The sequence below is a fragment of the Alosa alosa genome, chromosome 14, assembly GCF_017589495.1.
Source record: "Alosa alosa isolate M-15738 ecotype Scorff River chromosome 14, AALO_Geno_1.1, whole genome shotgun sequence".
Classification (NCBI taxonomy): domain Eukaryota; kingdom Metazoa; phylum Chordata; class Actinopteri; order Clupeiformes; family Clupeidae; genus Alosa; species Alosa alosa.
Window position 1 is genome coordinate 19,203,867 of NC_063202.1, and position 19,693 is coordinate 19,223,559.

A 19,693-nucleotide genomic window follows, 5' to 3' on the forward strand; every position below is an offset into this window, starting at 1 on the left:
TACTTTTATTATTGTCATTTATCATGTGTGAAGCACATTGAATTGCCACGTGTATGAAATGCGCTATACAAATAAATATGCCTTGCCTTGCGTGTGAGCCAACGTGGCCCTCACAAACATGCAGCATCCTTTTTCTCCACTAGAGAGCATCCTTTCCCAATGTGTGAGTGAGTCGCTGAATAGGAATTGTGCCGTCAATTTGACAAGTTCAAATGAAACCACAGCATCTTGATTGGCTGTTGTGCATCTTCAGATATCTGGGACTTTGGGACTATGTGTATTTTTAAAATGAACAGTCTTCTAGGCCTTGTTCACTCTGAAACATATAGGTGTTGTGGAATAATTCCTATAATAATTCCCAAGTCCAAATTTTAGATGTTATTAAAAAAAAAATTAATAATGTGAAGACACCGTCTTACACCTTATACAAATCTGTATAGCAAAATATAAACACTTGCAAAATACAAATACTCCTCAACGCCAAATACAATATTACTCTTTCTGCTGTCTCTATAAACTAAGAGAAGAGCAAACAACAAAATAAAATATATTCTTGATTAATTAATGAAAGTGTTTTGGACAGTGAGGCCCCTACGTTTGAACCAATCAAGCAGCCTCTTCCTCCTCTGCTCCTCCAACTGGTCCCTCTCTGCTGGGGTTACGTCCTCAAACCTCCCAGGCTGCAGGGTTCGCTGCACATCCCTGCACACCGGCTGGAATCTCAGATGATAAACAGGCATCTTATCTCTGTGTCCATTAACGGACAGCTGTGATGGGCTCTTCCTCCCATCCTCCTTGGCCAGCTGAGGTCTCTCCTTGGCCTCACGTGGCAGGTTTTGGTCTGTGTGGATAGACATATTTAACTTCTCATATTAGATGAGGACTCGTATTTGAAATGAGTGAACTGAACCCTTGGTGCTCGATGAGAGTGCTGAAGACATGATACTAACATGACAAGTTCAGATGGGTAGACACATCACCCATCATTCCAAACAGCATGGTCTCTGTCATTACTGCCTTCTCAAATACTGATATACTGATATTGCCTACGAAATTTGATTTGTCTTTTGCAGCCTCCCGCCGGCTGAAAAAACCAAGCAGCTTCTTCCTTCTCTTCTCCTCCAGTTCTTCTCTCTCTTGAGGAGTGAGATTCTCACGCCTCTCAGTTCGCTGCTGATCCATGGTCACTCCTGGCTTGTATTTCTGCCACTGTAGTGTTGAACGAGACATTGGCCTTGCCCTGGAGGATGCCTCTTTCCCTGGAACCTCTGTGTAAGAGTTATGCAAAGTTTTTAGTGCAGAGCGCTCAAACATCTTCAACATTGGAAATGAAGTGAAATTTGGAATGAAGTTAGACTTCTGTAAATAAACATTCCATCTTAAGTTGTCATGGTGATGTTTTGTTTTAAATATAGGGAAAACAAAGAGTTTGGGCCAAAACATCTTTGGTGTAAGCCTAGAATGTCCAAATTGCCTTGTTCGGTAGCTAAGGTAGAGGTGCGCACATCCAAAACGCAGGTGCAGGACAAAAGGGTCAGACAATCAAAAAACAAAATTGAATGTCCGCACACTTGCTCCCGTTTTGCTTTTTCTTTAATTTCACCAAGTGAACGTTTTCGAGCTACACACTCTTCATCAGACGAAGTGCGGACATTCAATTTTGTTTTTTCAAATTGCCTTGTTCACCAAACTTTTCCAAAACAATGTTGACTCTTAAAGTGAAATAACACTATTAGGGTCTCTATCTTTTGGAAAGATAATTATTAAACTGGAACACTGAATGAATGTAGAAATTAAACTAAGGACTTAAGATAACAATGATTCAAATATAGGCAATATTATTGATCTCTTGATATGGGCCTTAATAGTTTATTTGCACAAAGCGGAGCCATTGTTCATTTTGAAGATGTTTGTTTGTTGATGCTGACTTTCAAAATAAGCACTTCCTCCCATGAATTTCAATTCCTGATGTGATGGAAATATGGAAGCATGTGGTTAAGAGCCACTCACATGGAACTACTGGGGACAAGACTGAGGGTTTAAGTTATTGCCTAGAACCTGAAGAGACACACATATGACAGCCACATCCATAACAGTACTTGTGTCAGTGGTCACTCCCTTCTGCGCATACGGCTTTTTTGTAGAGCTCAAATAAAATAATTTCAAAACATTTAATCATGGCCTCTTTCTCTCACAGTTTCATTGTACAGCAATATTTTACAATGCGCAACTAAGGGTCAAGGGATTGTTTTGCGTATGTCATATCAAGCAAATTGAATGTTGATGATGAGTCAGAGTTGTGCTGTCAAGTTTGTTGCCTCTGATCTGCTTTGTCAGGAAAAACAAATGAGATTACCCACTTGGCCATTCAGATCAATACATACATTTTGCTTTGATGATCGTAAACGGGATTAGGTTTTATCCTGAAAATCATAAATGTAATGTACACTTACTGTATTTACATTTATGCTTATTTATTTGGTAGACTCTTTTATCCAAACTGATTTATAGCAATAGAATAACATACAGTAAGAGATACAATTTCGGTGATTTCTTTATTATTGCTGTGCGTCCAGACACAGCTTCAGTAGTGATGGCTACAGCCATCATGGTTTCATGTTCAGTCCACTGGGTGAGTGTGTGTGTGTGTATGCATGCGTGCATGTGTGTGTGTGTGTGTGACAATAAACCACCTTTATTGGAATAGACATCTGCCTGTTCTTGTTGGACTTGATGGAGATAAATGGCTGATTTAAAGCCATTTCACACTATTCATGAATTTCCCCTTGGGGATAAAGACTGATTCTACTCACCCCCACACCCTTATTTATACCCTAGTGACTGACTCGTGCCTCGACACCCTCATTTATACCCTGGTAGTGACTGACTCTACTCAACCTGACAACTTCATTTATATCCTGGTAGTGACTGACTCTCTACTCGTGCCCTGACACCCTCATTTATACCATGGTAGTGACTGTACTCCCCTGACTGACTCATACTCGTGCCCCAGTATGAGGCATTTGCTTTGTAGTGATGTGGAAAAGCATAAAAAGTGGTGTATCTCAAATGATAAATCTTTAATCATGATGATGTATTAGTGCCCACCTGATAACCCCAGTGAAAAGCCCATAAGGGTGTCTGTTGCTGTTGCTAGTTCTTACTTATCGGTAAGGTGGTTGTGGTGCACCCTCGTGTGTTCATAACACTGCAGCTAGATTGCTGGTTATGAGGGTAAAGCAGTGAGATGTTTGGCCGCTGTGGGAAGTTCACAACCAGTGGTGAAGCAGGCTCGCTTAACACCAGAAGGAATGTTTTTTCAAAGAGGCTCAAGAAGGAATGTTTTTTCAAACAAAGGCTCACAGGTGAATCATATGATGTCATCTCACCCAAGGGTGCATCAGATACATGGCATTCAGAAAGAACAGACAAACCAAGAAGACATGATATCAGACCATAGTTAATTGGCACCTGCATCCATAAGAACACCATAAGGTCCACAATTCAACAAAATTAGTTAAAAGAAGAAAAGAGAAAAGAAAATACATATATTCTGATAGGAAGTTCCCAACCAACCCAAGACATTGAACCGTTCCTGACCCAAGAAATTCAACATCTCCTCCAGTGTATTACTGTAAAATCACCAGTCATAAGCACACCGGTCCTAAACGTCTCTTTAAAGCAGGTTGTGGGCCAGAAGTACTGTTACTGTTTGATGGAGATGCAAAACAACCAAGAGTACTGAGTAGCTCCTGCTGTAATGAAATCGCCTTCAGACACAGACCTCAATAGGGGCATCATATACAGAGAGGGAAGGGTTTGCATGGCAGCAGTTGGTTGAGTCATTCAGCTGGATCACTGATGTGTTCTGTATGACTCAGAGAGGATACATGACACATACACAGACTGCAGTTAGCAGACAGCTTTTTTGATAACTAACCAGCAGACTCATCCCACATCAGCTCAGCAGTGCCTCTTGCTGGACCTCCATCCATCTGCACACAGACCTGCAGGCTTCTCTGTATGGTATCAAATCAGACCCAAAAGTTTTCTGTGTGTATCACAACTATACAAATTATTTGTAACTGTGAAAATGATTTGTACAAGTAATTGTCAATATCACAAATGTGTACTACACTTACAAATCTATTCTATGGATACAGATCTGTCATAGCTACTGTTACAAATCATCCTACAGTTACAAATATTTTACCATTTTAAATTTCTAGTGACAAACTAATGTTCTACGTACACAAAGCTGTCCTACAGCAGGTACACAGACTTTAGTATCACCTTGGACATCAAAAGTGTCTCATGTATTGTTTGTGCGTCACAATTTGTAACTGTAAAATTGATTTGTGTGACTATAAATAATACACACTAACAACATTATTAACTCATTGAATGCCAAGCTGTTTTCGGAAGCTTTGTCCTAGAGTGCCAGCACTCTAGATTTTTGTACAGCCACAGCATATTCTGTTTTATAGCTATGAACACATACAATGGCTCGTTTAAAAGGTGAGACTTTAAGCTCTCAGTGGGTGCAAACCGTGTATTTCTACACGCCTCTGTTCCTGAGAAATCCCAAGCGAAACAGTGGCTAGTTTTCATCAAAATCGCAGTTTTTTTTCTAGAAATGGAGATAAAACGTCTTTCATGAAATATGAAGTGTTGCCTGTAAACTTTCCGGGAAGTGATCAGCGAGACCACCACCTAGTGATAGACCCACGGAAATGGCCTGGTTTTGAGCTGACTTGCAAGCGTCACTGATTCGACCCAAAGCGGCAACCGAGTTATGATAAAATGTCCAGATTGTGCGTTCTCATGAGTTTTCGATCGTCATATATTTCATTTCCATTCATCACAGAGTTCCCAAAATCACATACATCTGTCTCCTCTCTGACTGGATTGATACTGTTCTTGATGCTGCGGGTAGGGAATCTTATCTTATGTCTTTAAAGCGAAATTCTGGAGTAATTTGAGTTCAGCTCAAGGAGGAAAGTTTGTTGTTGTATGGGACAACGTTTTTACAAACTATTATTAACTGATATTTGACCAAACTGCCACAAACAGCAAAGTATACGTGATTTTTTGGAACTAAGCTTCGATGGACTCCTTCCTTTTGCATTGCATTCGGTAAATCGACTTGTATGGACTTTCCCCACAATATGGAGGTCTTGGTCTTGTAAAACTCCTTTCCAGACCAACTCTCAATCTCAATTGAGATGCAGTCTAGAGTCAACGAGGGATTAAGTTTTACCTTGAAACCAGATTTCAAAAGCACCATATTTTGTGTTTTAAACACCTCAGTGAACTTAAAACAAGCTTGTGAAAATACTTTAATACTTTTAATACGTGGATTATTTATCTGTTATCACTACTAATATTTAAGGCAATACAGGCAGTACACTTAAACAGACACTCAAACATTCTCAAAACTCACAACTCATATCAAATGGAATGTAGGCCTAGTTATCTCCTTAAGCAACACCATCCTTTCTGTTAATAAACTGACTAAGGTGAGGACGCCACTTCACTGACTTGAGTTCCCATCAGTCTACATGCCACAAAAAGGTCTGTGTTTACTTCAGCAAAGGTTCATGTGGCCAAACATTCGGAAGTCCTTTTGAAAGAGCAAGTAGGCAAGTGCAGGATTTCTGCCAACTGTTCACCACAGACATTTGTACTGTTTTGTGATGTCGAACAGAAATTTATCAGATCAAATAACAGGATATCCTCAAGAACAACATAGAGTGGAGATAAAAAACAGCATAACGCACTCATCAATGAGTTCCTTAGTATTAATGTCCAACTTTAAACTGGATACAAAAAAAGCTAAGAAAAAGTAAGCTTAAACAAAACAACATTACATTCAAAACCTATCCTCTACCTACAGTAACACGAACATATGGAGATAATTACTCACTGCTTTAATGACTTCATCATCCTTTTGTAAGCATTCTACAAGCATGCCAATATAACTACAAACCACATCTAACTACAAACTCACCCCACTACATTAGGACACTGGCCCTGCACTTCCCAGCACTATGCATGCTACACAGTTCACCTGCCTTTCTAGAATCAAATAATTTGAACGAATGAAATGATGCCACTCATCACAGTCTTTCATCTCTCTTCTCTTTTTAAGCGGTCAATTATATGTGCCGTGATGTCTCAAGGGACCTTCAGCAGTCTGAGGTACAATCCCTGCTCACTGCTGTCAAGCTACGAGAGTTACAGCAAGGAAGAGGATCTGATTGAGGCCATGTCAACAATCACTCTGGATATGAGAGCAAAACTGGCACTTCATAAACCAAATCATAAATCTACTAAGGCAAAATGACATGCAGTGTAGCTGAGGGTGTGGGCAATCCTTAGTCAGATGGGCAGAGATTGCAGATAGGTCTGGAATATCACCACTGAAGGCCCCCTGAGTGCAGCAAGATGAGGTGACAATCAATGTAGAGAAACAGTCCCTGGTCTAGTTTATATTATGTGTTGGCAAGAACTGAGTTGAAGTCTACCCTACCTTACTATGTTGATGACAGGTCTTTGTTTAGTATTCATGGGTTACACTGGACCTAGCTGTACACCCTATTAAATGCAAAGGAAAAAAATACATATCAGTAGGAACATAATCTTTGCACAAGTCTGTCCCATTTTATACTAGTTATCTAGCTTAAGATCAGAACACATGCACTCCACCTGGGTCTTCACACCCAGGAACCTATAAGTTCCAGAAACACAAAAGTGTTTGTGCAAGTAACAATTCTAATAAACAATGAGTCAGTAGCCTGGTAGTTTTGGCTTAATTGCCCTGGTAGTCCGTCTTGAGGGCTGTCTGGGGGGGTTCATGATAGGGGCTTGCACAGTAGTGTGTAAATTTTGCCCCACAGCCCTCAGGATAGCACCTGACCCTCCCTTTGCTAACTGCAAGATAATAGCATCTCCTGCCCCCACTGAGGCAGGCTTCACTGAGATTGATGAGGTAGAAGCTGCCAGTTCAGCGCTGTGTGTGGTCCTGCTGACCTCTTTCACTGCAGTGACTGAGTTGGAACCAGAACCCATCCTGGAGATCCTACCTACCTTTCTGGCTTTAGGAATGATAGGCCGAGTCAAGCCCAGGCTTTGGTTAGCACCCAGGCCTTGACCTACACCGAGTTCATGCAATGCCCCTTTTGTCTCATAGATGGTGATGTTATGTCTGCTATGGAGTACTTTGTCAGTTAGCTGACTGGTAGTCTGTCGGTCCTCACTGCAGCCTGTGGTCTTCGACGGTCCTTCAGTAACTGCACTGTTCATAAACTTTTTCTTCATATCTATCTGGACAGCAGACTCTGCTGCCTCCCATCTTGTTGGTGAGATGTTGCTTTCGTATTTCACCTCTACAATTGATGGCTCCTCATCTTCAACTTTAAGGATTAATCCATTAGCATCCCCAGTCTGCAACCCTTTTTCAAGATTAGGGCTATTGGCCTCAGGCGGCACCTCATACTCAAACTCATACACCTCTAAACAGGCAGAGCCGTTCTCTGACGCCGGGCTAAAGTTAGGTTCAGAGGAACCAGCAGAGACCACTGCCCCAGACTTGACGATTTCAGAGCCACTATTAAACTTCCGGCGTTTATTTCCAGGCGACTTGAGCCGATGGCCTTTGTGGCCATACTGCTGTTCGCAGGCCGCCCGCTTCTGACCAGGTCTGACAAAAGCCTGCGTCGGCTCCCGCTGCTCAACCTTACTGCTGCCATTAGTGGCCTCATGTTCCTGATGGCTGGGTGTCGATGCGGCAGCGTGACCTCCGGAGTTCGACGTGGGCAAAGTGTTTGAATTGACCTTTTCCTTGCAGACTTTGACTATAGCAGTAAGGTGCAGGTATGAGGCAGCTAGCAGCAGGTCTGTGATGTGGGACATGTCCAGCAAGAGTTTGGAGGAGTACATCATATCCAGCAGTGCTGAGATTGCCTCAGGGGTCACCACCTCTGAGTCCAGCTGCAGGAGTCTCATGTTCCCATCAGGGCCCACAACATACTGCTGGACAACACTAGTGTCCGAGTTGCATAGAAGAGAACGGAAGTAGGAGCTGCTAGCCGCCAGGACAGAGCGGTGTGCACTGAAGTACCGGTTCCCCACGGCAACTATGCAATCACACAGACGATTCTGGGCACGCTGGTTGTTCAGCTCCTGAAAAACCTCTAGGAAGTGGCCAGGAAAATCCATGAACCTGTGCAGTGGAAAACAAAATTCCAATGTGTAAATGGATAGTAAACTTTACTTGCTATTGCTGTGATTCAACTCTCTTCTCTAAAGCACTTTGACCATTGTGCTGTTTTGAGTGGTTCATAGTTTTAGAATGTAGACACAGGCAAGCTGGACAATTGGCATATGTTGTGTTTGACACTGTTATTGTTGTGTTTATATATTTATACATATATATATATATATATATATATATATATATATATATATACTTATATTACTTTTTATACTGTAGGCATACGTTGAAATGTTGTGTGTGATGTCTGTATGCTACTGAGACCTTGAATTTCCCCTTGGGGATCAATAAAGTATCTATCTATCTATCTATCTATCTATCTCTCGTCTGTTTGCATTTGCAAATACAGTTCAAAAGAGAAAGACGAAGTGATTTGTTGCTGTTGTTGCTATTTTCGGGATTCTGATTGGCTAACTTGGGCTTGAGCTTCTCGTTACACTACAGGTTTGGCATGCTCTTGATGGCATATATACACAGGTTAGTGTAAATGAAAACTTTTCTGAAAACTGACAGGTGTGCATGTGTTATTTTTGAAAATGGAGAGGGTGAAATGTCTGTTTATGAAAATAGCCGGACACGTGTTAACGTAGGCTGTCTCATCGTCATTTTCGACTTCGTTTATTGTCTTTTTTTCCTTACTTGTATTATTATTATTGTTTTTGTTAATAAATAACCCTAGACACGAGCCCCTTTGACTGATGGTCATTTTGTGTTGCATCTAGCCTGGCTGGCTGTAACAGACTGTGCACCCAAGTTTAAATGCTAAAAAATCATCCTAGGCTACACTCTTTTGTTTTCCCATAACCAACATCTGTGTGCAAGTTGTAAACTTTGTGTTTTGATTTGAAGGCAATGATAACCAACAAACACACATTTTCTGAGAGTAGGCCTAGGCCTAATAATCATTTAATGTAGCCTATAGTCTTCCCAGTTTCTTACGAAGGCCATTTCAAAGTTGTGCAGCAAACATCACAACAGCGATTTGGGTTGCACTGTGCATAGAAAATGTGCTATAAGTAAAACTTACAACAAGTCTTACAAAATGATAGGCTACTTTGGCTATGAAAATTGCAGACACAGCCCTGTGGATTCATTTTGCACTGTTTTAGTTATCTATTCAAGTAGGCCTAAGTGAACATGTCCAGTATACAAAAACTTTTAGTTATCATGTAAGCTTTACTTGACAAATTGCTAAAAAAAAAAAAAAAAAAAAAAAAAAAATGGGACTCATCAATTGTTGTGTGTGTGTGTGTGTGTGTGTAGGAAGATAATGTCAATGGATGGCAGTATTGTCAAATATGGTGGAATAGAAACCCATTGTTTCAGTAGCCTAGATCTGTTACATGAATCTGGTTTACCTGTGTCCATTGACAGAAACGATCTCATATGATTGAGGAGCAACATCAGGCGGGAGGTTAGCTTTTGTCCTTCGCAAGCAAGAGTTGGTGTATATCTGCTCAATTCCAGCCTCTCGGCATATCCGTGATAGCACTGAGGCGATTTGATTGACCCCAAGGGCAATTGTGCTGTACCACACTGGGTCTACTTCAAAGACATTCTTTTGGGGATTAAAAAAAAGGCTGGTGAATTTGGTGGCATCTTGCGGATGTATTTCTCTAACGATGCCACTGGGCACAGTGGATCTCCTGGCCTGGCAAACATACGCCGACGGTTGTTCTCACTGTCCTTTATGTCTTTATGGTTTTTCGTTATAAAATTGAATGCCAGAGTGCAGTATTTCCTTCCTATTTCGTCGGTATTAAATGCAAATGATTTTTCCGTTAACATTCTGTTACCCTTTTTACCTAACCATCCGAAATTAAGTTGAATATCAAACCACACTTTATTTAGGAGGCCTCTTGGATGGCTGGGGTTACATGCATGAGAGTCACGGATGATTTTCAAATCTGATGGAGAGATTGACGTAGGGTGGCTGATCTTGTCTTTAGCATTCCGTTTCATTGTTTTTATGAGTCCGATAAACACATTGTTTGAAGACCTGAACTCGGGGTCTGTCATATTCCAGGATCGGTTCAGTGGAGGGTCATTAAGATACCTGTAGACTCCTGAGCGTAGTCCCAAGTAGCTGCTAATGCTGTAGGATTCACCGTTTAAATTAAGAACAGACGCATAAAACTGACGTAATATTAGATTAAGTTGCTCCTTCGAAATATTTACAAAGTCCACTTTCATTTCTTGTTGTTCCAACCAATCTTTTAAGCACTTCACAGCCCATCGCGTTTGCTTCAGTGTATTTTCTGTCAGAGAATTTGGTTTAGCTAATTCCAGTTTGTGTAATTCTTCCTCTTTCACAACCGCAGACCGAACAGTTGATTTCACGCCAACAGGTATAACGTTAACGTCGTTTTTCGTCGTTGGTGTATTAATTGCAGACTCATCTTCTGAGTCCAAATTTAGGCTAAATTGCGAGTCAGATGGGTCCATTTCTCTGTTATCTGTAATCATCGTTGGCCTGCCTCAGCAGTCGGGTGAAAATATAGTTTTAAAGTTAGCAAAACCTCAGTTCAGTTGCTATGTAACGTTATTGGTCCCATAGATTGGTCCTGAACACATTTCACTCGTTGACGTTGCTAGGTAGCACAAGAGGTGAAATTTCCAAAATTGGGGGTTACGGTCAAATAATCTAGAACAGAGCTCCGCTCTAGATTACTGTTGTAACAGGGTGAAAAGTTATAGCAAAGATAGGCCTACTTTAGTTTAGCATAATTATGTCTACATTTAAGTTAACGTAACGTCAGTCAACGCCGCGAACTAACCAGTGTCACCTACACAATGCGTTAATTATCAATATCTTACAAACAAGTAAGCCTAGGTGTACATCATAATGTATAAAATATGCGTATAAATACTCAGCGAGTTCTAGAAGCCTAGTGTATGGCTTGTAGCCTATCAAAAATACGGGCTCTGCCCTAGGCTAGTATCCACGAGGTCGAAAATACTACTGAAGCACCCTTTTCGGTGATGTCGTGAAATATCGCCATCGTCTGTACTGGAGTCCGAGGTGGAGATGCATGATGTTTCATTTTCCATTAAAATGTATCTAAATCACAGCTACAAAATACTAAAAGGCATGGTATGATTACAGTTTCATTGAGATCATGGGTACAACTACCAGATTTAAACGATGGGTAAAGTGCAAAATCTAAAACTAATATGATAACTAGGCAAAAATGGCCAACCTAGGCCTAATACTTTCTCCGTCAATTAAATAAGGCCTCTCTGTTTGCAAGTTTGGTAAACTATAACCTACACCTTCCAAGGCCTACACTGTAATACAGGTAATCAAATGTGTGATAAAACATTTTGCATTACAGCAATGAAATTGCACCTTGGTGGATACCAGATTAAATTACATTATCTTATGTTTGATACATGGGTTACATTTCAGTTTGTTACATGTAAGCCAGCATCACCAAGCGCTTTCCAGTGCATGTAGGACTTACATTTGTTTATGTTCAGTTTAATGTGGAATAAAACTGTATATAAATACAGTATATGCCCTTTGTAAAATAAAGGTGCAAGAAAAGCAGAAATTGCATGTTAGTAAACTTCATATAATAGAGTATTTTTATGTACTTATTTGATAAGCTTACAGGGACTCTTATTGTCTTCATCATGAAATCATTCTTACTGAAAACAGCTGCTTGTAAGACCGGTTGATCTTTTATCTTTTATCAAGAAAAACAAAAGGCAGTGTTATTCTTGCTCCACAAATTTATTGCTGTGACCAGGAGGCCAGCCAGTCTTCTCAAACTGCAACAATAAAGACATTCTTTTTCTTTGAGAATAGAAAAAGGAAATTGGCTGTTTAAGTGGTGCGAATAACTGTTAGATGAACATCAGTAATTACAATATTCCAAAATAATATTACATTCAGTTGCTCATACAAAATAAAAAAAAGGCAAAATAACCAACAGTATTCACATCACAACATGTAGTTAGTTCGGACAGAGGGCAGTTTGATGTGCCCTGAATAAGGTTTGTCAAATCAGCTCGTATGTTTATGCAGGATCTTGACTGCAGCTGCTCCGCACATTTGATTCTGGTTTCTGTGCCGTCCAAACATGGGATACGAGTGACTTCAGTTTCTTAGAGCAACTTCATATGCTGTCCAGTTTCTTAAGAACATAAGGTGCTGAAAAAAAACAAAACATAAATGATTACAAAGGCTACAGTCAATCAAGAATGCAAAAGTGATTATCACACCCGAATTGACCGTCAAGGTGTGTCTAATCAGTGCTGATGATCCAGCCATAACTGATTAATTGCACTGAGGACATGGAAAAAGAGTTATGCTGATGTCATTTGACTTTTGGTTTATGAAGTTATGACACTTTTAATGGACATCTGACAAATACAATAGGTCAATGGGAGGATGCAAGATGACAAACAAGACAACAAGCTAAGGGTTATAATCATATCTGCAAGTGTTCAGAGTTAAAATACAAGTGTAACACTATTATGATTCTTTACACGTATGTCTGGGCCATTTTAGATAGTAGGGCTGCACGATTTGGGGAAAATATCTTATTGTAATTGTAATAGTCTGACAGATATTGTGATTGCAATAAGATTTTTTTTTTTTTTTACGTATATTTTTTTGGGCTTTTATGCCTTTAATGCAACAGGATAGTGGAGAGTGATAGGAAGTAAGTGGGAGAGAGTCGGGGTGGGATCCGGAAAGGACCACGGGGCGGGAATCAAACCCGAGTCGTCGGCGTACGGTGCAGGTGCCCCAGCCAGTTGCGCCACGGCTGGGGCCTGCAATATGATTTTTGAATGTCAATGAATTGATTCAGTTCGATATTCCAATAAGGGGTCTAAGATAATTGTGACAAATATCGATGTAGATTGATGTAAAAGTCGCATCAAATCCACATTGGTTGTTCACACTGCGGCCACATTGAAAAAAAAAATCAGACCTGGGTCTGATTCAGAACCACGTATGGAAGTGGTCTAAATCTGATTTGAAAAAAATCTGGGCAAGATTTGAGATTTGGGCCACTTTTGCCTGCAGTCTGAACAGGGTCTAAGTTGTACCAGAGACTTTCTAATGAAGAGACACAGCACTCAAAAAATCCTCCATAGAAATGCATGGGGTTAGTTTGTAACGCCAATCGTTGTCTTCACATATCCCAGCCCTTCCGTGGCAAAACGTCAACATGTGAATACATTGAGCCAATCATGTGGTGTGTTGTGAAGACATTGTGCCAATCATTTGTTGTGATCTCGGCGCTGGAGCAAGATTGGTGTCACGTGCATTTCTGCCCAAATAGATGCCCGTTAAGTGCCCAAAAAGCGTTGCAATATGGCCGCTGAGTGGAGGGACTTGCCTAAAAGGACTTTGGTTGTATCACTTCTGACTGGTGGAGAAGCACAGCACTCCTGATTGACTGTAAAGCTCTCCAATCAGAAGTTCTGTGCTTCACACACTATGCATGTCCACCAATCAGAAGTGTCAGTCAAGGTGAATTATGAATATGTCAAATGTGACCAGATTAACTGTGCACGATTATTTGCAGCTTTTGCGGTTAGATAATTGCGTTGGTTCATATTGCGACTGCGATAATTGTGCAGCCCTACCGGTCATGGCAATATGCTAATGCAGAGCGCACATAGGCTCCAGGTGGTAAGGACACGTGCATTTATTCTGCTAGGTTATTTTGTCTGTCACTCTCAACATTCCCATTGCTTCAAAAAGATACACTGCGCACGGTTTCAGCCAACTAACTAAAATGCTCAGAGGCCTACTAGTAAGGCAACATGAACGTTTTCAAATAACCTTGGCGTGTCTTCTTATCGGTATATGTCTCTGACCTCGTTGTGTGGCTAATAGTGCCCCCTAAGTTCAGGGAAAGCTGAAAATAAACACTAAATAAAATTTAAAAAAAACATTAAGCGATGATCTATTAAATCTCAAAGTAGTTTCACGTTGACATAGCTTCGCTAGTTAACGTTAAGTAGCTTAGCTAGGGAAGCTAGTGACTGCTCATCAGTTCATCTCCCTGCTTTGCAACGCATTAGCTACATTCGTCAAAACAGGTAGAAGTCACATTACGAAACACAACCCGAATAGCTGCTAGACGTTTTCGGACCAGGTTCGGACACTTCAGTGAGCTATTAACGTTAATGTTACTGTGAGAAGAAAACACGTTAGCCATCTCATTAGCAAATCAGTCCTTGGTGATACCTACTGACTCTGAGAAGAGCGACGTATATCAAAAAGTTCCTCACGGACGAAATTACATCTTCCCTCATTTTCTTTTTCATCTCTTCTGGGTCCATTTTAGGACCAAGGCCCTCAATCTTGAACATATTGGTCTAATCAGAGAATGTCTAGGGACGGACTCTGGTCTAATGTTGAAGATCAATTATCCAGCGCAGAGTGCAACACACACCATGTGAGCCTGAACGGAAATACGTCATGAAGTGTATTTTTTTTTCATGACCAAGCCCTCACGGCGTAGGTCTACTAAGATTTGCCTGTCTGGATTAGCCATGTTTGTCTAATATTATTCTTTTGTGCGGCCATAAAAGAGTTACAATATAAAAATGTATTCATAATTATAACTAGAAGCATCTTATTTTTCTTTACTTTGTAATCTCTGTCACAGTTTATGGCTGTTATAGGCCGGGCAATATAGAGGCGCTCTAAGAGCTCATGCTCAATTGTTTTGATTTTTTGCTCGCCTAACTTTCATGCGCTACACACAAAAAAAGAGTCGTAGACATCAGTGGTCGCAATTGAAATAATAAAACGAAAAGAGATTCATGTGTTTAATCTGCAGACAGCGCCATTGTGATTTCATAAACTGCTACTTGCCAATTGTCATCGGTAAATGACGTTAGATTTCTTCGGCAACCAACAGCTCTGCTGCGGACTACCTTCCCTTCACTTAACTCAACTGATATTTCTCTGGAAACATTCGGTCTCCTGGGCTCTTGCTTAGTGTTTATCTCTTGAAATTTAATTTATGAATCTGTTCTGAATCATTATTAGTATAACGATACTGTCGTAACTGACAGAATGGAGCGCTCCAATGGGCTTTTCTCCACCGAGAGCCTAGATGGACTTCTCCAGCAGAAATGGAGTAATGGACTGGGAGATGCCAATCCGGTTTATTTATCTAATAAGCGTAAGCGAGATGACGTGGGGCAGGAAAATAACGGTGTACTTAATGGAAATACAGAACTCAGAAACTCTCTTTTCTCAGAACCCCCCAGAAGGAACAGTAAGTTGGATATTTTTTGCTCTTGGCAACCAGTCACAGCTGCGTTGTTTCCCACCCCTTAATCCTTCTTGGTACACAGCATGCACGCCAGACTGGTGTCCTGATTCTCACAGTGAAAATAGAATGGCTTGTTCTTCCAACTTATCAGTTGAACTTAGAAAAGGCATTCAGGTCCCTGATGATTGCTAATATGCAACTTTTCTTTCTAAAAGGGCATACATGCATAAGCTTACACCTTTTTCATTGCAGGACCTTTTATCCATATCAGTGGTCAGAAAGGAGTGTATTTCTCTGAACGCTGGGAACCCAATGGCAGCACACTATACCTCCCTGTCAATGGTAGTCTTCTGACAAACGTTGACAAGTATGACCAGATAACTTTCGAACAAGGCTTGTTCTTCATCGGAGACTTATCTGGTGCATTTCAGCAGAAAGCTCAAGGTACTGGTGAAACACATGCAATGCCATGTTTTCTAATCCAACACTGCTTTCACACATGATCTGTGTTCAAAGATGATCTGAAGTACTGACATATCTGTCTATTTTTGGCCCTGTTACACTCAATATTATTGTCTAACTTAACAATCATCATGCTCTTCTTCTCACCAACTAAATGGTCAAGGCCTCTGGGCATTTCATTTGTAAGTGTTAAATAAAATTACAGTTTCAAACTTTCCTGATGCATTAACATTATTTCTGTGTCAGGCCAAGCCATCCATTGCTGGAGATACAATGAACATGAGAGAAAACTATTCATTGCACTTTCCTACTTCTTCACCAATTTACAGGTGAGTATCTTCGGTGAAAGATGTGATGGTATATAAGTATCCTTATAGTCAAGTATGCTTAAAGACTGTGTGCTCGCTTGTCTGTTGACAGGCCTTCCAGGATGTGGTCACTTCTCTGGGTTGTTTATGAAGGCCTGAGGTGGAACATCTGGATCCAGTACTTGGAGCAGAGTGAAAGTGTCACTTAAAAAGTAACTTTTCCGACCCCTATGTGATAGATGTAATACAAAAGTGCAGGAACAAATGTATCGTTGAAGGAAAAGAATGATGGTAAACCATTGTGAAGTTGTTCATAGAAAATGGCCTCTTTATTCAACTGCTGCTGTGAATGTGTCTAAGACTTGTAGTTAAGTGCCTGCATACATTAATGATTCAGAAAACGATTAAATATGTGGAGACAGACCATCCACCACATTCTGTTTATATTTTAAGATAAGTGTGTATCTTAAAATTCTAGGACCAATTACTAGCAAGCCAACCAAATTTACCATGACAATTGGTAAATTTGGTGGTCTATGGCTTAAAGTTGACCAACAAAAAGACAGAATTCTGTAGTTGCACTATACTGAAATTAAATCCAGGAATTCTGCTACTCTGGGTTCTAAGGTGTGTTCATTACACAAGTGAAGTACTTTTAATCTTCAGCCCTTTTACACAGGTGAAGACAAAGACTCACAAGAACTAGATGATGATTTGATGTGGGTAAACTGAATTTAATCTGTATTCAAGGTACAGATGCTCAATGATGGTTAAAATGGCAAATCATTGTTCTAATGGTTATCAAGATAAAACACTTTATGTAGGCTACTTGTAACTCGTTACTTTGTTGCTGTTATTTCATATAATCTGAAGCCAACCATATTTGGCTACAAATAGGTCTTTGCTAGAGTTTACCATTTTACCTGTTAACTGTGTTATTGATTGCTAATAATGTATGTTTTGCTTGATCGTTGTAATCAAAAATGTCTTTCTGTACTGAAAAATGTCAATATGAAGTATACACAAATATTTGAGTTGTAGACCTCTTTAAATGTCCTGAAACATGGCCCTTAGATGGAATGGGGAGATAAAGCCCAGAAAGAAAAGAAAACTATGGAAGGGGTCTCAAAAGAGCCATATCCTCTGATCTCTGTAGCCTTCTAAGATAGACTTGTTTGTTACAGTTAAACCTCTGTCTTAAGTATCTGTAACAAAGAATTAATGAAGGGCTTTGAAATATTGTCTTTTTTGCCATGATGCATTTAACAGAACATTTTATATATTCAAATGTGTAGTTTGCAACATGTTACCAAGAAATCTGATCAGAATCACACATTTTTGATATAGCGATCTCAAAAATATAGCATAATCCCAATATCTTGAATGAAGCACATTGAAACTATCAAATTACAGGGTTATGACAATATTTGGCCAATGTCCTAAATATCAAATTCAGCATCTTAAATATATTTGTTGCGAATTGTACCACTCCATTCCAGCTCGAGATAAACCCAGGTATAATACCAAACCCCCAACGTACCTGTGTGGAGTTTAGGGAATTAAACTTTTTTTTGTTATATGCATTGTGTGTTTTTATAGAATCTGAAGATGTTGTGCTTTTTACAAGTGGGTGCATAAAGGTGAATTACAGATTGTGGTCTTTAGGTCATTGAAGTAAATGGCAAAAACATATCCCTGGGTATCACTACCCAGTGAAATAAGGTATTATGCTTTTGCAGCAACTGAACTGTTTCAAAGACCATAATAACTTGTAGTTTTTTTTGTTATTTGTATTATTGTGATTAGTTGTGCCTTTATGTATATTAAAATGTCTGTTGTTTTGTACCAATGGCTTTCAGTAAACTTTCAACAAATAACATTGCCTGTAGTGTTCTTAATTGTGTAGAAGTGAATTATCATTATTAAGCACTCAAATGACTAATTGGGATATGAGAATCACTGGATTAAATTAACCACAGCTATCGTATTAAAACCCCTGTATGGTGATTGCTCAGACACCTCAAATTGAGACACAATTTAAAGTGCTAATGAACTCATTGTTGTCTAATGCTTCGGAGATGAGACTCCCGACAGACATTATTTCAGAGTCATTTGATGCCATTATGCCGATGCTTAGACACTTTAGTCTACTTAAGCAGAACTGACAGTGCAGTTTGTCACTGCTGTCATTTGTCTTACTGCCTCGGGAGGAGACATTGTCCTTTCATGTTGTTTTAATATGAATTAGAGTGCCAAGAAATGTTGAAACCTCTGATCAAAGTAATTTGGTGGTCATGCCAGGCTTAAACTGAAGTAGCTTAGTTCATTTGACATGAAACTGAACTGATCTACTGAATTGAGATGAATGATTTTAGCATGCAAAAGCAGCAGATCTAACTTCAGTGTGTTTTTTAAATACTTTTAAAGGTTACCCATCTGTTTAGACAGTTGGCAAGAAATCCTCAATAGTGCGCAGGCTGCTGATACCAAAATCTTTTTAAAAAGTGCTTTAAATTCTCAACCATTTATCTACTGAGTTTCCATTAAAATGAAGAGCAAAAATCAGCACAGCGGTCAGGCACAATCTGAGGAGCAACTGTCATTTTGATCTCGCTTTGTACTTTATTTGCTCATCACAACCTGTTCATCCTTCTAAGCACCAGGGGGCAGCAGGGTACAAGTAAACAGTAAGCAGCCTCCAAGCAAATATGGGCTCAGCTCTGATCAAAATGGAGTCAGTGCTCATTGTCAATGTCTAAGGTTGATATTTGCTAGTTAGTCACCCCTAAGGCTTCAGACAGTGGAAGTGATACACTGAAATAACAATCCCAAGATATCTGAAATGAACTGATTGTCTGATTCTCAGATAACATGTCTGCCCTGATGGAGTGTTAACCTCTGGCTCATCAAGGGATGGCTGACATCCTGTGAGGGCTGCAGGAATGAGCTCCTGACGCAGATTATGGGAGCGAAATCAGCACCCCGCTGCCAAGTCGATTCAGGGTGCCCTTCCTGAGAGGTGGACTCCTGATTAATGGCACCTTCGGAAGTGGGCTCTGCAGCTGATGGGCACGGTGTTGGGATGCCGCACTGGGAGAGTGAGCTTTTCATCTTCTTCACCTGGTGCCTGACGGAGCTGGCACTCCCCCCGGCAGCAGCAGTGGTGCCCGGAGAGCAGCTGGCTAAGCCAGAGTGAGAGAGAGGTGAGGAAACCTGTTTTATAAGTCCAAAAACCGTGCCCTGCTTTTAAAGGTCTTATTTAAGCACAAGCGCTGTGAAGGGACACCTAAAATGGGGTTTCATGCTTACTCTACAGGTGACCTCCTTGCTTGAAACACAGGCGGTGGGTCCATTTAACCTTAAAGCATACCTCTACACCTGTAGATGTTCACAAGCTC

The 19,693-nt window shown here is 40.3% G+C and overlaps 4 protein-coding genes across 10 annotated transcripts in view; 1 reads left to right on the top strand and 3 right to left on the bottom strand.

Moving 5' to 3' along the window:
- LOC125307353 overlaps positions 1 to 1,339 on the bottom strand; it is a 50,095-nt gene extending 48,756 nt beyond the window's left edge. Inside the window, exons 1-2 of the mRNA XM_048263277.1 lie at positions 951 to 1,339; positions 596 to 841 (exon numbers count right to left, since the gene is read on the bottom strand). Coding sequence (XP_048119234.1) covers positions 596 to 841; positions 951 to 1,323 — 619 coding nt within the window. The 5' untranslated portion in view covers positions 1,324 to 1,339. The remainder of the gene's footprint in view (positions 1 to 595; positions 842 to 950) is intronic.
- LOC125307354 (zinc finger and BTB domain-containing protein 18-like) lies at positions 1,191 to 9,760 on the bottom strand. 7 transcript variants are annotated; one of them, XM_048263282.1, is made up of 4 exons: positions 9,634 to 9,760; positions 7,090 to 8,224; positions 6,533 to 6,597; positions 1,191 to 1,268 (listed from the first exon to the last, which is right to left on the bottom strand). In XM_048263282.1, the coding sequence occupies exons 2-3, from the start codon at positions 8,218 to 8,220 to the stop codon at positions 6,574 to 6,576; spliced, it is 1,155 nt and encodes a 384-aa protein (XP_048119239.1). In that variant the 5' UTR covers positions 8,221 to 8,224; positions 9,634 to 9,760; the 3' UTR covers positions 1,191 to 1,268; positions 6,533 to 6,573. The 7 variants fall into 7 exon arrangements, 5 of the variants coding, with proteins under 5 accessions (XP_048119239.1, XP_048119240.1, XP_048119238.1 ...); XM_048263283.1 differs by lacking the exon at positions 1,191 to 1,268 and adding an exon at positions 3,494 to 4,019; XM_048263281.1 differs by lacking the exon at positions 1,191 to 1,268 and adding an exon at positions 4,897 to 6,433.
- Positions 9,761 to 11,992: 2,232 nt separating this feature from the next.
- tomm5 (translocase of outer mitochondrial membrane 5 homolog (yeast)) lies at positions 11,993 to 14,703 on the bottom strand. Its single transcript, XM_048263117.1, has 2 exons — positions 14,491 to 14,703; positions 11,993 to 12,431 (listed from the first exon to the last, which is right to left on the bottom strand). The coding sequence occupies exons 1-2, from the start codon at positions 14,609 to 14,611 to the stop codon at positions 12,397 to 12,399; spliced, it is 156 nt and encodes a 51-aa protein (XP_048119074.1). The 5' UTR covers positions 14,612 to 14,703; the 3' UTR covers positions 11,993 to 12,396.
- A 128-nt stretch (positions 14,704 to 14,831) lies between these two features.
- On the top strand, positions 14,832 to 18,172 carry si:dkey-109l4.3 (uncharacterized protein LOC559137 homolog). The gene is made up of 4 exons (XM_048263018.1): positions 14,832 to 15,528; positions 15,778 to 15,969; positions 16,234 to 16,316; positions 16,408 to 18,172. The coding sequence occupies exons 1-4, from the start codon at positions 15,324 to 15,326 to the stop codon at positions 16,444 to 16,446; spliced, it is 519 nt and encodes a 172-aa protein (XP_048118975.1). The 5' UTR covers positions 14,832 to 15,323; the 3' UTR covers positions 16,447 to 18,172.
- The last annotated feature ends 1,521 nt before the right edge of the window (positions 18,173 to 19,693 follow it).